This window comes from Uranotaenia lowii, chromosome 1 (assembly GCF_029784155.1).
Source record: "Uranotaenia lowii strain MFRU-FL chromosome 1, ASM2978415v1, whole genome shotgun sequence".
Classification (NCBI taxonomy): Eukaryota; Metazoa; Arthropoda; class Insecta; order Diptera; family Culicidae; genus Uranotaenia; species Uranotaenia lowii.
In genome coordinates this window covers 100,335,952-100,352,384 of record NC_073691.1, presented here as the reverse complement: position 1 = coordinate 100,352,384, position 16,433 = coordinate 100,335,952, and the positions used below count along the sequence as shown (strand labels likewise).

The window sequence follows — 16,433 nt, the reverse complement described above, 5'->3', positions numbered from 1 at the left end:
ATTGGCGATTTAAGTCACCCTTTTTGCGAGGTGTTTTGTACTCAAGTACGACTTGAAGAAATCTGACGATGAATTGGCGATTTAAGTCATACTTTATGCGAGGTGTGTTGCAGTCTTATACGATGTGCATAATTTTAAACCGCGGTTGACAACTTAAGTCACACTCTGTAGGAGGTGTGTTGTACACTTGTATGATGTGAAGCAATATGACACACGGCTGACTGTTTAAGCTACACTTTATACGAGGTGGGATGAAGGATTGTACGATTTGTACCAAAAAACGATTTTATGAACCACTTTATGTAGCAGTTTATGTATATAATTGTGATTGAAATACGAAATAGGTGTAAAAATAAATAAAATTCAAATTTCAATAATTCTACAAGACTTGTTTATTCACATAATGAAGCCCTCACATTTTACAATAATCCTATAATACTTATCTTATAATTATTATTACATTTTTCTTAAAAACTGTTAATTTAATCTTAATTTGATAAAGCAGGCTTCAACTATTCGGGGATCGTGATCGATTTCTTGGCGGCCTTGGCAGCTCAATGAAACAAACCAACCGTCTGAAAGTCAAATGGAGTTGACTCCTTATTGCGGCACCAAATTCCCATCCAGTTCGAACATGTTTTCAGTGGCATTCTGAAGCCGCTAACGATGGTTGTAAAAACCCCTGATCGTACACGTATGGAATGCAGCCGGGTTCATTCACGGAAATGGAAAGGTACGCTATCAAGAATCTCCGTTAGATCCCACCATCCAATATCCCGGTCGCTCCAGCCACCATCATACATTCGTACTTCCGCTCTTATCGTTACTCTCCTGTTACTTCCGGAACTACCAGTTGGTAGCAACGGAGCGGTAATCGTAGTCGCACCAGAAGAATTTTCCATTTCCAACTATGGAAAAATGCTTGAGCTCACGATTCCGAAGTCCTTAATATGTCCCACAAATCGTACTCCAATCGACTGCCCACCGAAAGCGTGTTCTCATTGCCTCTACCGATCACTCGTGCCGCTCTCTAGATGTGTTACCGTTGTTCGACTAATTGATGTAATGATTCCATGTCTACGCACTCTTCGATGTACAAGCTGCAACAATTAAAAATCGACACATAAGTATCAGGACCATCACATGTTAAAAACATTAAAACTTGTAAACTTACCCTCGTGAAAAATCGATATTAATATAAACTTAATCAATTCCTTTGAACGGCTTGCTCTTGACCGTAGTTCTCGGCCTGGGCTTGTTTGAATAAGTTATCCATTAATGCTGAAAATAAAGAAAGAAATAGATAAAATTTCAAGTTATTAATTAATTTATTTGATATCTTTAAGTTGAATAATCTAATAAATAAAAAAACAATGTAGACGTCAAATTGAAAGCTGAATTTAAAGTAAAGCATTTTTTTTAATTTTATGTAATATTCGTACAACGGTAGGTTTAACTTGAAATTTAATCTGTAATATACATACATATGTTCCTTCATATTATGAATAAAAGTACTGAAGTGATTTATAAAATTGTGCATCATTTTTAAAAAGCTTATTAAGACAATAGTGAATGTGTTAATATGGCTGACTCAAAGCTTACTAAGTTCATACTCACGGCATGTAAAACTAGCAAAACGAAAACTTCGAAGCGACTTTTCTCGAAAACTAATTTGATACACTCATACCTCTGTTGCTCCAAGAGCTTCATACGAATTTACTTCTGATTCAAACCTCACATGCTACTTACATTGGAGTGTCCTATCTTCAATGAACAGGTGAAAAATTAACAAAATATATTTAAGAATTTATACATATGATAATCATCACTGGCTGGTTGAGGTACCAACTTCCTAATAAAATATTGAATTTGCATTCTGATAAAATACACTACTACTACAATGAAGCGATTCGAATTGACGATGCGATCCGGAGATTCTATTGATCTACACAGTAAACGAAAATTACCGAGTTCGGTAATTATTTTACCGAAATCCTAACATGTGTAAATCGTTAAACTGTTCGGTAATTTTTTCGGTATAAAATAAACGAACATCGGTAAGTCGATGCTTCGTTTACCGATGATCGTTTATTTTTTACCGAAAAAAATACCGAACAGTTTAACGATTTACACATGTTAGGATTTCGGTAAAAAAATTACCGAACTCGGTAATTTTCGTTTACTGTGTAAATTATTATTCTGTTTACGATAATGAATAATTATTATGGTATCTCACTAGTAACGAGAAGTGATAAGCATTTGAGTCCTGAATGCCAAACTGTACAGGCTCTCCAAAATGATTAGTGACTCAAGTCTTAAAAAATGGATTACTAAATATTGGGTTAATTGATTGAAAATTGGATTCTAATCTGCTTCTATTCTAGTAAAAGTAAATTTGAAATAGGAAAAATAATTACCTAGAATTTAAAGTCGACTACAGCATTTGATTGCATATCCATGGTCATGATTTGGCTGTTCTTTGTTGCATTTTTTGCTCTGCTTGCCTCCATGCAGTGAGTTTTTCAGCGCTTCAAAATTGCATTGATGTGTTTTGAAATTCTGTTAGTCGCTGGCCAACTTCCTTGAGGAATACATGGATATTTCTATGGAATCGTCGGTACGGTTTTGTAGCCGTATGTCATTAGAATTTCATGCGCTAGAATCATTTGTGTCGTCCTTCGGTTACTTGTACGGTGGGCCACTAAATGGGACGCCTCGGCGGAATTTAAATGCTCAAATTCAGAGGTTTCGACAAAAGCCTCCCAATTTTCGTGCTAACATCCAGAGCTGTGTAAAAACGACGGTTCTTGCGCCGGAATGTAATGCTAGACAACATCTCAGTTTTCATCCAATAACTCCCGAGTTATGATATCAACATTATCCACGTTAACCTTGAAAGAAATTAGAATTTAGCTACTTATGTTCGTCGACAAACAGCTAACAATGTTAAATCTACCATTTGTCCAACAGCCGTTCCCCCATTTTTCAATCGGGCCATTCTCCATCCAGCTGGTCGATATGTTCTCAATTAATGTTGCTTTTTTTTTTAAATGCACCCTGAAGCATGGCCTCACCATGACCAAGATTCGGCAAGAAAAGCTGTATATGACTGTGATGAATGTTTCTTAGCCATTAAACTCGGAGCTGTACCGGAACCGACTGGACCTAAAATTAACGGAAGAAACTAAATTGATTCATTTCAGTTTAAGCACACGCGCAGTGCAAGCAAGCTCAATTTCAAAAGTTACTTACCTGTGGGTTGATGGTTTCTTAGGAACTGCTCTTCAGGGCTTTTGACTGGCCATTTGTCCGGAATGTTCTCGTATCTCCCCATGTCTTCCTTGGTCAGCTGTTCCTTTTTCCGTGCCGGTTGTTGTTGTGTTTGATTGGTGTTCCTTTTTGTTCCTCTTTGTTTGCACGTCCTTTTTGTGTTTGCACGCTAAAATTCAAATCGTACTTATTTATTTAAAAATACCATTGCGGATACAGTGACATGGACTATATGCCCTTTGTTTTTCCGGACGATTAAATAAATTGATAAAATAAATCTAATCATAGGTATTTGTATTGTGGTATAGGTATTATCCAAATTTGGAACAGTAGCTAAAAAGAGCAAATAGAGTAGTGACAAAAATCTAACTAATTTTGAATTCTGATCGAGTTTCTTTGATTTCAAGATATCATGATACAAATATAACACAATTTTATAACTGTTGCATCCAGTCTGGCCCACTGCCAATGATGGTCAGAATAATGATGATGATGGAAATGATAACGAGTGGGGACAAATGGTACCCTTTGTGGAATTCCCCAAAGGTCTTAAGACATGAAGGCCTGATATTGCTAACAAATATTCGGCGAGTAACACAAAGGGAGTTTACACAAGCGTAGTGATTTTTTTCTCACCATTTTGATTTTGTTTTGAAGACCGAAAGAATCTAGTGAAAATCGTTGGTTTCTAATATTTGTATTGTTTTCTCCAAGACTGTGATTTTTTTGTCATCATTTTGATTTTGTTTCAAAGACCGAAAGAATCTAGTGAAAATCGTTTGGTTTCTATTATTTGAATTGTTTTCTCCAAGACTGTTGAGCTCGACTATACGTTGTAAGTAATGACTGATATAATTTTTTTTTCACTTTTTAACGAAAACCTTAGTAGTTTGAAAAAAACAGAATCGATGGATAGAGATACAGTAAGGTTTTTTACGCGAATTTTTTAAAACAGGACTTTTTTATGTGGTTTAAGGCGTATTTTTACGTGGTTTTTTAAATAAACGCGGTATTTGAGAGAAACTATTCCATTTAAAGGTAAAAACTTAGATTTTTTTTGAGACAGGAATATTCAATAGTCCTTTTAAAGGTAAACACTTACATTTTTTTGAAGCTGGAAGAATTTTAGCTCTGACAATGACATGACAATATCCATCCAATGAATTTTATACGAGCCGTCACTTTTCTTTTTGACTCCCATCGCTCTGGGGTGATCCTGGTGATGGTGCCGTAAGAACATAACGGGAATCTCCGTTCCCGATGACGTTCTCCGTAGTCGGCAGCCTCCGGTGGAAAATCGCGCTCCTCGCGAGATAGTTTTATATCGGTGCAGCTTCTAATTGTTTATCTGAAATTCAATTAAAGAGATTAAAAAATGTTAGATACAATAACGACATGTTTACCTGTTCCGGTTCCATATCTAGTGTCCTCTTTTGGTACTTTCTCCGCACATCTGCCAATGCTGATCAATAAACATCGTTCCTTAGAATAAGCAGATGGTGAATTGTCTGGGGCTGTCGACATTTTATTTGTCACGAAGATCGTCGGCCGCTTGCTGTGGTCCATTTTTTGTGATTTTATCTGCTGGGAGTGTACCCAACAAACACTTTTTGCTGAATAAACGCTGAAAAAATATCGTGGTTCAATTTTTAATCAGCAATCTGGCTGAAAGAAGGTATCCAAAATTCACTAATTCACGTGTCTTCAGCCTTTAATCATCTTGATCTGGAGAAGTTATTCAGCAAACGTCATTAAACGTCAATTGACGGATCATCCAAAAAAAAAAAAAATAAAAAAAAAGTCAAATGTCTGTCTGTCAAATGTTTCGCACCCACTTTTTCCCCTCTGTGTTGTTTTTTTTTTTTCGTTTCGTTTCAACCGCCCCGACTTTTAAACCTCCGGCTTGTTGGTCGCATGCCGCAGTACGCAGAACCAATCATGAAATCTGCGGCGCGATGAAAATTTGTCGTTCTTAAGCGACCAACATACCTCTCAATTCTCAACCGAATATTTTTTTAAAAGAAGTGTGAGAGAAATGATCTTTTTTTTCAGTTTTGGGCACCAAAAATAAAATTTTGAGAAAATTTATTCTTTATTTCAAAATTAAGCTAAATGAGAAATCATAAAAAAATCTCATTGCATAAAGAAAAGAAAAATTCCCCTCTCATTCCAATCAAGCCGCCATCATGCAGGGCAATTTTACCACAGTTCACAGTCTGTCAAATTCCAATGGTAGCGAATGGTTGAACAAAGGCTGAAATAGTGTTATGGAAGCAACTCTTCAACTCCTCCTATTGGCTGCACTGAGACTTCTTTAAACGCTGAAACATGGTTATAGTTTGTCTTTATTCAACCATTAAGCTGAAGCAGCAATTACGCTTTAGCTCAGCTTTTGTTCAGCGAATTGCCGTTCTTAAGCAGCCAAAATGTTTATTGGGTATGACCGTGTTATGGTTGGTGCTGGTGATGCTGAACGAAATGCCGAAAAAAAGCTCCCGATGTTCCATAGTCAATGCTTCGAAGAATCATTTGAATCCATTTAAAACTTGAGGCGATTTGATCCAAGAAGCCCTTGATGTGCTTGGTTTTGTCCTTTGAAACTTCCTACACTAATGCGACACTAAAACTCCATTTATTCGCGATTTTTCCTCCGATTTCCACTAAATGTTTTCTTTTTTTTTAAGGCGCTGCAATCTTGCTCCAGTGTCGAGTCAGTGGCAAAGACTATATGCCCAAGAATAAAATTCAATAATACATACACGCTAGAAACTAATAAACCATTAATGTTTCAAAAATAACCATTTTTGACCTTTTCCCGGGAAATGCCATTTTATGATAATGGCATGACAAAAATGACATGACAATGACATGAAAATGAAAATGGTTCGTATTACCGCGTAAAAAACCTTACTGTATATTATTTTATTTGTAATTTATTTTGTAATGGATGAAAACAAAACCAAAAATTCTAACTTTGAATTAGACTTGATTAAAAAATGATTGAAAAAACTACTTCAAAGTGTTAAAAATTTGGCTTCAAATCCACAAAATTCTCCACATTTTCCTTTAATCATTGCTTCGAGTGATAACTAAAAGCATCAATTTATATTTTTCATTGATAGATCATTTTTTAATTGTGAAATCAAAACATTCCGAAAGAAATTTGAAAATGTTCTGCGTGGTCCAATTCATTGAGAACTCAAAATTCCAAGTTCTGAGTGTGCCTTCATCGTGGGTGAAAAACAACATAATGGAATGGCCAAAAATTTCCAATAGCGCAATCGAGAACCTTAGGGTGAGCGGATCGCCATATAATGGAGCATCGAAAAAAATACCTGTTATCGTCAGTGGTAGATTCCGTCTAAATGTGGTACAAAACCTAAAACTACAACTGCTGTAACATCAGGTACGAAGACTTAAACATTTATAACTATTAAAAAGTTTTAATTCAAACATCATCTTAAAAACAGCCGCAAAGACCGAGGGAGCAGTACACCGTAAACCACTTGTAAAAACAACGCTGAAAAAATCAGCAGTTTCTACTGCTTGTGAGAATTTTGAATATTACGAATCGAGTACTTCATCTGACCTTCCTGTTCAAGGTAAACATTTTAGTGCAAAACTATGCGAATTTTAAATTAATACATTATTTTTTAAAATAAAAAACCATTGAAAAATACTTTATTTTCAGATTTGTTTGCCACATCTGACGTCTGCCCAGAGACCATGGGCGCTCCACAATATGTTCTCATGGATAGCGTGCCTGACAACGCCATGCAGACAGTCATAACGCAATCAGGTATCGTTAATCCCGATTCTGGGGAAATTTTGTTCGAAGGTTAGATAATGTATTTTATTTTCGAAATGTAACATAAAATAAGTTAAAAAAATTTAGGATTGCGAAACGACATTTTCCAAACATCCTCGATGGACAGCTTTGAAAAACTTATCGATGAAAAATTAAAAAATTTTAAAACTGAGATACAAAGTTTAAAAAAAAAACCATCGAGGATTGTTTTAGGGAAAATTTCGGTCGATTCAGTTCCCTTTCGGAACTTTCGAAGCGAAATCTGCAACCTCAAATGGTCGGACATCCCTCCCGCGCACTACAGCATGTACCGATTGAAGATGAGGCGCAGCTGATAACATCCCGAATAAAAAAATACTGTTACCAAACATTAACTATAATAGTTATAAAACTATTTGGAACAGCGTAAAAAAACTTTTAGGAAACGACAACTGACATCGTAAAAAACATTCCACTAATTGTGAATTCCAAAACGACGGTCTGCTGAATATGGCGTTAAGTTATGTTACTGTTAAGAACTGTTAAAACGATTGTATGAAGAAACTGTTCTGCAAACTGTTGAGATAAAGTCGAAAAACCGCTCGTGGATAACGTATCTCGGTCATCAAACTGTTTTCAGTACAGTTATTCTTAAAGTTCTCTTGTGTCTGAACATTTGCAGTGATAGTTCTGAAACGATTTGACAAAACGTTTCTTCCGAAGGTATGCCTACGTTTACTGGAATCATACGTGATTGTGGAACGCACACATGTGCAAATTTTTATGCAGGGTTTTCGGATATTTTAATGAAACCATTTTTGTAAGATTTTATTTATTTATTTTGTTTTGTTGGCCTACATTTTCATATACACTTTATACATATTACCACAGAGAACAGACGTACAAGCTCGAACAAAAAATCGTCAAAAAAGTGTGTAAAATTTCAAATGCTATCACCCAAAAAATACGTTAGAAATTGACTACAAACAGTGCCATCTATTGCGCCGTTCAAAAGTTACAAATCAACTTTAAAGTGCCCTGTTTTCAAAAAGGCGTAATCGTATATGAACTCACAAAAAATTAATCCAATGTCTTAGTAAAATGGACGGCTTTAATGTATTGCTAAATAAATGAAATCAGAGTTACTTTTAACTGGGCGAAATTTCACTTTCTTTATTTTTGCACTACTATGACAGTTAAGATAACTAACAGCTTCGGTTTAAGTTTTCGCACTTCTTGAACAGTTATTTATGTAAGAAAATGCATCACCTATGTCCAGTCAAATATAAGAACATTCTTGACGATCAGTCTTACCCAGCAGTATTGATTCTTGGCATTTCAAAGCGGGTTACTTTCACAAATCACTTTAGCATCCAGCTGTTTAAAACTATGTATTTCTAACAAATTTGAAGGAAAAAGATAATATCTAACTTTTATGATTTTTTTTTCATGCAACATGGTGAACGTTCGTTCATCACTTCAACAGCGATTTTCTTGAAGCATGCTAAGCAGCACATACGACCTATAGAAAACTGACTGAAACTTAGTCAGCTTTGTTTTGACAGTTCTCTTTGATGTATTTGGAGACATCTGGTGGCCCAGCCAAAAGACAAAAATTGGTTCAAAAAGGGTGTTGGGATTTTTACACAACTTTCGTGGGCTAGCTTGTATGTCTGTTCTCTGTGATATTACTACACCATTTCACATAATTTTGTTCGTACACTTTTTATATATACATATTTCACTGATCTTTTTCTGTTCAAAACTTACCCATATGCCACATGCACCTGCCGCAAATGCCACATCCTGCAGGTTTACTTCGATATTCCGCATCACAATCCAGCTCTTGTAGAGAAACTGCAGTGGTCGAATTGGTTCCGAAAGATTGGCCGGGAGTGGGCAGCATTCGGGAACTTCATACTCTGCAATATAAAAACTTCAATCAAAAACTTTTTCATGGATTTCAAATGCATTTGCCCTACAAATGCGATCATAAACAAAGCTCACTTACCTACTTGAAAACCAGCAGCATCAACGATTTGCAGTTGGATAAGTTAGATGAAACCGCTGGCGAACCGGTTTCCGGCGAATTAGGATTAATTTTCGTACAATTCGATCTTTCTTATCCGAATACGGACTCGAGAAAACTACGACGCCATTTTAGTTTCTGTCCCTCTGACAAATGTCAGCACTGATGCCAGGTATACTGTTTATTTTTACTACACCTGATTTAAAATCTTTGAAATAATATTTAATTGAAAAGTTGTAAAAAATGCTTTGATTTATTCAGAATTTGGTATTTTTTTATAATCGTTAGGTTTGATTTGTTTGGTTGGCATTAACCAATTAATGTAATGATTTTTCTTAATTTTATATCTTGTCGCATATTATTTGACAAAATTCAAATTATTGTTAACAATGTATTCACGTTTCTATGAGAGATTTGATAGTTGTGATATACTTGTTAAAATGTATATTTTAGTCGAACACCTAGTTTTTCTTTTTAAGGAAAAAAGAATAATAGGAATAGAACTGTGAAAATAAAAAGGGTTTTTAGCGTGGATGAATGAGGACTTTGAAACGAATAAATTACAAACATGAAAAATTCAGTTCACTGAAATACTTCTGGGATAAAAAAAATTATATTTCACTGTCTCAATACTTATTTAAAATAAAAAAAAACGTAAGAAAAAATATAGCTAAAAGTAAAATATTGGTGTATATGATATTTTTCTGAGTTTTGTTAATACTGATAATTGAAAAACCACCTGGCATCCTTAAATGTAAGTTTGGCCGGATGAAAAAGGGGACGCTTAATGTTACAGTTTGAGGTTGTTTTTACTTTTCACATGAACATCACCTTTTAAATTAACGTATATGTTCCGTTTTGATCGTTCTTTGGAAATTTTGCAAAAAAGGTTTAACAAAACTTTTACGATTACATGAGCAGTAGACCGCTGCAGGCTTTGTATGGGAAATCTGAAATTTATGAGTTATTACAACTCCCATACCATTTTTTGATGGTATTTTCACATACAAAAATCTCCGTAAAGTTTGGAAGCGATACATTGAGTCCTGATTTAGCGCAAAGAGTTTTAATTTTGTATGGAGAATTACATGGAAAATCAATTTTTTTTATTCAAAAATCGTTACAGATTTACAGAAACTTCGGAAAAATAAAAAAAAGGCTGAATACTATTCCTCGAATTAATCTCTACAAATGATGTGAAGGTACTATGATGCTTAGATGTAACACAACAAAGTTATTTGGAATTTAGAAAAGATTTATCAAAAACTCAGACGAGTTTGCTTCACTCATGGCATCGCTGGCTGAAAACTTGCATGCAAGTTATTCCTTCCCAGATCGAAGGAACGGTCACGAATCGGTCCGAAATCGGTCAGAAATCAGTCCAAAGTCAGTCCGTTTAACAGGTGAAGATTTATAATGTTGAATTCTTCATAAACTAAGTTTAGTTACTTTACTTTACACTATGGTGGTATTATTTAGAGAAAAAGCATCATTATTACAGTAAAACAATCATAACTTATATAATTTTCAATCGATTTCGGTAAACAACCTCTTGAATCATTTGCTTTAACTAATTCACAGTATCCACAGGAAATGATTTTTTTTTAAATGTTATAATCAGGTCCGAAACCATAAATTAAGTTGATTTATTCTAAAAAAAAATGCGTTATTTATCGTGTTTTCAATCATTAATTCACAAAAACTGTATGTATTGTGTTAAATTTATACAAAAATGAAGTTCAGATGATCAATTGCAAATTTAACACTAAACATATCGACATTTTTTGTATACCTGTTCATACCGCGAGCGGTCAAATGACAGCAAACACCTCTTCCGCTAAAACTCTCTTGTTTCTCGACCGATTTCTACAAAGTTTATAATTTTGGAAAGCTCGTGAATTGACTCAAATACGGTTTTCAGATAAAATTTTACTTCAATTATTTTTCTCAAAGTAATTCAAAGTCGAAGAAAAAAACAATCGAAAAAACAGGCTTCGGGAAAAAGGCTATAAACCAGTTATTAAGTACTCGAAAAAAAAATTACTTAGTGCCTGAGAACGCTGAAATTAGAAGCTATATGTTACACATATGGAAATATTTTTTGAAAATTTCTTAAGATCATGGCCACTAAAAATGTAAAAAACTGGTAAACCGTAATTTTTAATAAATCAACCGCCAAAGCTGTTCCCGTTACATTAGAAAATTTGTGTAAAGTGAAATGGAAATTTGACGTAATTTGTGACATTTTGGCATCTTTGGATTTCAGAATTTTTGACGACTTTTCAAAGGTAGCTGTTTCTTTTTTAACTTTTTATCAATCTGCCTTTTTTGAGACTATTCTAGCACCTAGAATTGGCTTTGCACTGGATCGCAACGTTCTCAGGCACTGAGTGAAATTCTTTTCGAGTCCTTAATAACTGCTTTAGAGCCTTTCCCGAATCCTGTTTTACGAATTTTTTTCTTCGACTTCGAATAACTTTGAGAAAAATAATTGTAGCTGAAATTCGTATTTAAGTCACATTACGAGCTTTCCAAAACTATAAACTTTGTAGAAATCGGTCGAGAAACAAGAGAGTTTTAGGGGAAAGTGTTTACCGTCATTTGACCGCCCGCGGAATAAATAGGTATACCACATGCGTAACTTTATCCTATTTTTCAACTTGGTTGTGAATTTCGGGAACGTTTCACCACATCTATCACCGTATATCTTCAATAATCTCAAAAAGTTTGTATCTTACTTTCTACATAGTGCTGTAGTTTTTTTTCTATCTGCGTTACCCGATTTAAAACGCCTTTGTGTATGCCACGCAGTAGCTTGTATTCAAGTATTTAGCTAGGAAAATTGCATGCAAGTTCATGATTCCAGTGCTGCTGACAGTTTTGACTGTTGATCTACTATGAATGATTTTTATTTTACAGATTGCTTTAACTTTTTTCTGGTAGCATCTAGCTGAAAGTAACCTTAGTAAAAATTGAAGTTTAAGAATACAGTAACCCAATGAAGAAGTTATTTTTTCCATAAAACCCTACATCGCTTCCCTAGCGATTTTAATCTAGAAAAAAAACTTTCCCCATACTAATTTCCATACAAATTTAAAAACCGTTGCGCTAATTCAGGGATGAACCAAATCATCTTATATTTAACACAGATGATTGGAGAGCAAAACGGAATCGGAAAAACACATGGGAGCAAAAAGTCAGTTTTTGCAGCGGTCTAATGAGCAGTCACTGTTTCTGGATCACTTTAGTTAACGTATTGACGTTCAAAGTTATGGTTTTTTCTTATGCGGGATGGAATGCAAAATTGTCAGAAGATGACTTTCGCCAGGAATATGTAAGATTGTTAAAAGCGTTCTAATAAATAATTTGTGATTGTTGATTTAATTACTAAATATTATTGCTGGCTAATATTTTTAAACAGTCTCATTTATTGTTAGATTTCTAACACAAATGTATATAGTAAAGAATAAATAAATAAAAGATTAACATAGTTATTACTGAGCCATATGATGATTATTTATATTAACTAATATATTGTATATCATTTTCAGATCGATTATCACTGCAAAACAGTTATCCCGAATTCGTATTATCAAAGAGGTGATAACGCGGTATATTACCTGGCGGATTGTTTTTTTTCGCGCAAGTTTTGGACCAAGTTTACGTGGACGGGTGTCAGCAAAGGTGCAACCCCAAAATCTCGAAGAGGTTTTCGGGAATTTGGAAATGTCCTCCAGTTATTTTTTGAAATTACTGTAGTAGGAGATCCAACTTATTCGAAAGAAAAACTACAAAATTTTATCCAAAACCGGCTATTTCGTTACTCAAAAACTAGAGCCGATTCTAAATTTTTGCGAAAATCGACGATACGACCAAAACGAGCTACTTCGAACAAAAGAGATGCCTTGACGACGGATCAGATTGACGAAGAGATGGAGATGGAGGAAGCAGAAGAAGTTGATGAACAAGTTGATGAAGTTGATGAACAAATGAGTGAATATCTCGAAGACGAATCTAGAAACAGTGAATAAAAACGATTTTACGATCCTTTATCTTTATCTTTAATTAATCGAGAGACGTACGTCACATATATTTTTGGAACTCCTTAACATTATTCGCTTATCGTATGTAGCAATGGAATGAATACTGTTTTTTTTGTACTTAAGTGCTACAAGCTTGCAGAAGACTTCCTCCGGTTGAAACACTTGCACCTGGTTCCTACAGTCCTGAGTGGTTCTAGACATATAAATATCAATAAATGAGGAATGAAATGGTTTCCCGAAGAAATCTTCCTTGTCTGTCAGCTCTTTTCCTTCTATTTTTATCCTAGAATTCTCTTGAGAAGCACCAACCATTTGAATGAGCTTAGAATCTTTTGTCAAGAACCATCTATCCTTGTGATCAGTTGTGATTCGGAAGTTTGGGAACAATATTTTTGTTCTATGCTTATCTTGTTGAAAACTTATTCCTGAAGAGTTCGGATTATTGGTTGGTCGGTTTTCATTATATGCAGATTCAGTTAAGCGTTTAGCAATTTGCGCCAAAGGATTCGGTCCAGTGGTCAGTTTTTTTTTAAGCTCATATAAAACATTTTCAAATGGGTAGGCAGATAGCGTTGATAAAACCCCAAACCTTTCCACTTCGTCCGCAATGTGGCACAAGTTATGAACGTTGCTTGTAACAAATTGCTCTCCATACAGCACCTTGAACTCAGCAATAAATTCCTGGAATAAAGATCGCGCGATGTGTAAAACATATTTATACCTATTCGTAGAGCATATCCGTACTGCACAAAATAGCTTTAGGAAGTGCTCGAAATATTTTTCGGGTAAATATTGCTTAAGGATTGCAATTGGAGCGTAGTTGAGGAATATCCGATATTCTAACCCCTTCCATAACGAAATGAAATCCAGTGAGTGGCCAAAGTATATGCCAACCACCATGGGAGCAATATGAGAGTGTTCGAAAACATTACATTGTATTGGCCAGAAATTCTTTTCAGAACTGTTGAACAGTGGTAAACCATCAATGTTAACATTTAGAGAAATTGTGCAAGCTCCTTGAAGGTTTCGAAAATTTCTTCTCAGACAATTTTCAAGACCTTGGTGCCAATAGAATTCGGTTTCACTCATGCTTATGATATCCAGTGAATTCGGCATTTTCATTAAAGTACGCGGATCCTTAGGTAAATTGGGGCCTAGATTTACGTTGAGTATTTCCATCAATCCTTTCAAAGCTGTCTGCGTAATTTCATGCTCCGAAGTCCACGTTTGGAGTGCTTCCATTAAATGTTTGCGATCTTCTGTAAGGTATTAAAAACATTAACAAGAAACAATTGGAACATAGTATAGTTACCATGAGAACTTCGAACTGTATATTCTTCTAGTGGCGAGTCAACGATATCCGGACTATCATTTTCAAAGACCATTTCCATGTTTAGCTCATCTGCTGAAATGTGTAATGAATTCAAAAAAAATTAACAACAAAATTGTTGCCTATTCATCAGTATTTTTTTGAGAAATTGACAAAAGCTTACCTACACAGTAAATGAAAATTACCGAGTTCGGTAATTTATTTTACAGAACCTGTTCTGTAATTCGAAAAATTTCGGTAATTGATTAATCTGACGTCTAGTTTTTACCGAGTTCGGTAAACCGGTTCTTGATTTACCGATGTTCGTTAATATTTATGTAAACAAATCACTTTTCCGTAAATTTTCGGTAAAAAAACACCGAAAACTGTAAACCAGTGTCGATGTCATCGCAAACGTCAAATTTCGAGCGTCCGTTTCTGGCAGCTTTGAGTGCAACTGTCTCTTTCTGATAACCGCGATGTACTACCGTGTGCTGGAGCGCGATGCTGAAAATAGCAGTCGTCGCCGTTTTTTTAAACTTTCGGTTCCGGTTTTGAGTAGTGGTATTGTGAATTGATTGTGTTTCTGGATTGTGCTGGTAATAAAATTGCTGGTAAGATTAATTGGTCGTCGCATAACGTAGAACGAGAGGACGGTTTGATTAAAATAAATAATTTCGATGAATTTGAGTACCGCAACGCTGCAAAGAAACGAACCGCGGTCGTTCTGGCAGATTGATATAAATAAAAAGAAAAGGTGATTCCTTTTGTTTAACAGTCGAGGCCAAAGACGAATTCTTTCGATAGTGGACCAAGACCGACTATTAAAACGGATCCGATGACGATATCCGGAGAGAGCTATGGGTAAGTTGATGTTGTTTTCTAATCGAATGCCGTAAAGCGATAGCTTTCCGGAAAACAAACAAAACTAATTATCGGACTGACCAAAATCGGAACCCACCGTTGATCGCATTTTTCTTTGTTTGTACATAGTGTGAAATTCTAACATTCTTCTCTTCGGAACAGCACCTTTCAATGCCGTAATCTTTCCCAGATATGCGGATTTCTTAAAAGATGAAGGAGACATCAGCAAGGCGTCCTTCCGGATGTGTTCGGTGAGTAAAATTGCTTAAGTATTATAATTCAAGCTCCGGTGAATTTACGGAAACATTCTCATATTTCAAGAATGATGAATCAGAACACCGAAAGAAAAAAATACCAAGAGAGCTTCATGAAATCGTGATGTTTGATTGCTTCCATTTCTTTCAGCTTGTTTGGTTCGTTTTGGCCATGAAAGATTTTCCAAATATGTTTTATTTTCATTAATGAAAATCCATCCCTCAAGTACGGGATATCCGCTGACACCGCTGCAGGTCATGCGAAGATTTCGTGGTTTATAGGAGATTTTGTTGCAGGCGGGTAACGTGGATGCCTCCGTTCTGGCGATGCAGGTAGAAAAACCCCGCGCCATACCTGCACTTCTGGTCCGAAGTCCCTTGCTGCTGGTGAAACAACCGTTCAAATCATCCATAAATGGCAGTAGTACTGGTGGCCTCAGTAAGACCGTTGCGACAGCTACGGCCGCCGAATATTTGGTAAGTCTACTTATTTTAAAAGAAATTTCAAACTTCAATATTCATTAGTTTAAAATCAAATTTACACTGTGACCAATAGTTAACAATAAATTGTTAGCCTTCTTTCACCAAGCACCTCGTTTCTCAATTTCACTTTTGCACTTAAGTATTCAAAATTTATTTATTCAAGACCACTTGATATCTGCATCAAACACTTGTACTTTCTTTCAAAATACCGAATCAAGAATTTAAAAGACTTGTTTGCTCAGATTACTAGAAGCCTGAGAAAAGTGGATTTTAAATAAGTAAAAAGGTGAAATATTTTTTTATAATTTCGATGAATTTTTCTAGCCCAAGCTTTATTTCGCCAGGATTTTACCTTCGAGCCCGACCCGCATACGAAAAAACCATAACTTTGAAC

At 35.3% G+C, this 16,433-nt stretch overlaps 2 protein-coding genes and 1 long non-coding RNA gene across 8 annotated transcripts in view; 2 read left to right on the top strand and 1 right to left on the bottom strand.

Moving 5' to 3' along the window:
- Positions 1-368: 368 nt before the first annotated feature.
- Positions 369-16,433, bottom strand: part of LOC129748042 (uncharacterized) — a 160,071-nt gene continuing 144,006 nt past the window's right edge. Inside the window, exons 3-9 of one of the 6 annotated variants that reach the window (XR_008737646.1) lie at positions 4,674-4,894; positions 4,373-4,618; positions 3,253-3,439; positions 2,957-3,165; positions 2,418-2,891; positions 1,175-1,281; positions 369-1,100 (exon numbers count right to left, since the gene is read on the bottom strand). Coding sequence is in view for 5 of the 6 variants with exons in the window: in XM_055742517.1 (XP_055598492.1) it covers positions 13,148-14,388; positions 14,442-14,534 (1,334 nt within the window). In the remaining variant the exon portion in view is untranslated. Of the gene's footprint in view, positions 1,101-1,174; positions 1,282-2,417; positions 2,892-2,956; positions 3,166-3,252; positions 3,440-4,372; positions 4,619-4,673; positions 4,895-12,309; positions 14,389-14,441; positions 14,535-14,622; positions 15,568-16,433 lie in introns of those variants that run through there. The other 5 variants (XM_055742537.1, XM_055742517.1, XM_055742526.1 and 2 more) reach the window with 5 other exon arrangements.
- Positions 6,469-7,069, top strand: LOC129748195 (uncharacterized). Its single transcript, XR_008737678.1, has 3 exons — positions 6,469-6,676; positions 6,741-6,872; positions 6,962-7,069. It is a non-coding gene; the product is annotated as an uncharacterized LOC129748195 (long non-coding RNA).
- LOC129748125 (uncharacterized) lies at positions 9,855-13,138 on the top strand. Its single transcript, XM_055742624.1, has 3 exons — positions 9,855-10,008; positions 12,313-12,420; positions 12,638-13,138. The coding sequence occupies exons 1-3, from the start codon at positions 10,000-10,002 to the stop codon at positions 13,115-13,117; spliced, it is 597 nt and encodes a 198-aa protein (XP_055598599.1). The 5' UTR covers positions 9,855-9,999; the 3' UTR covers positions 13,118-13,138.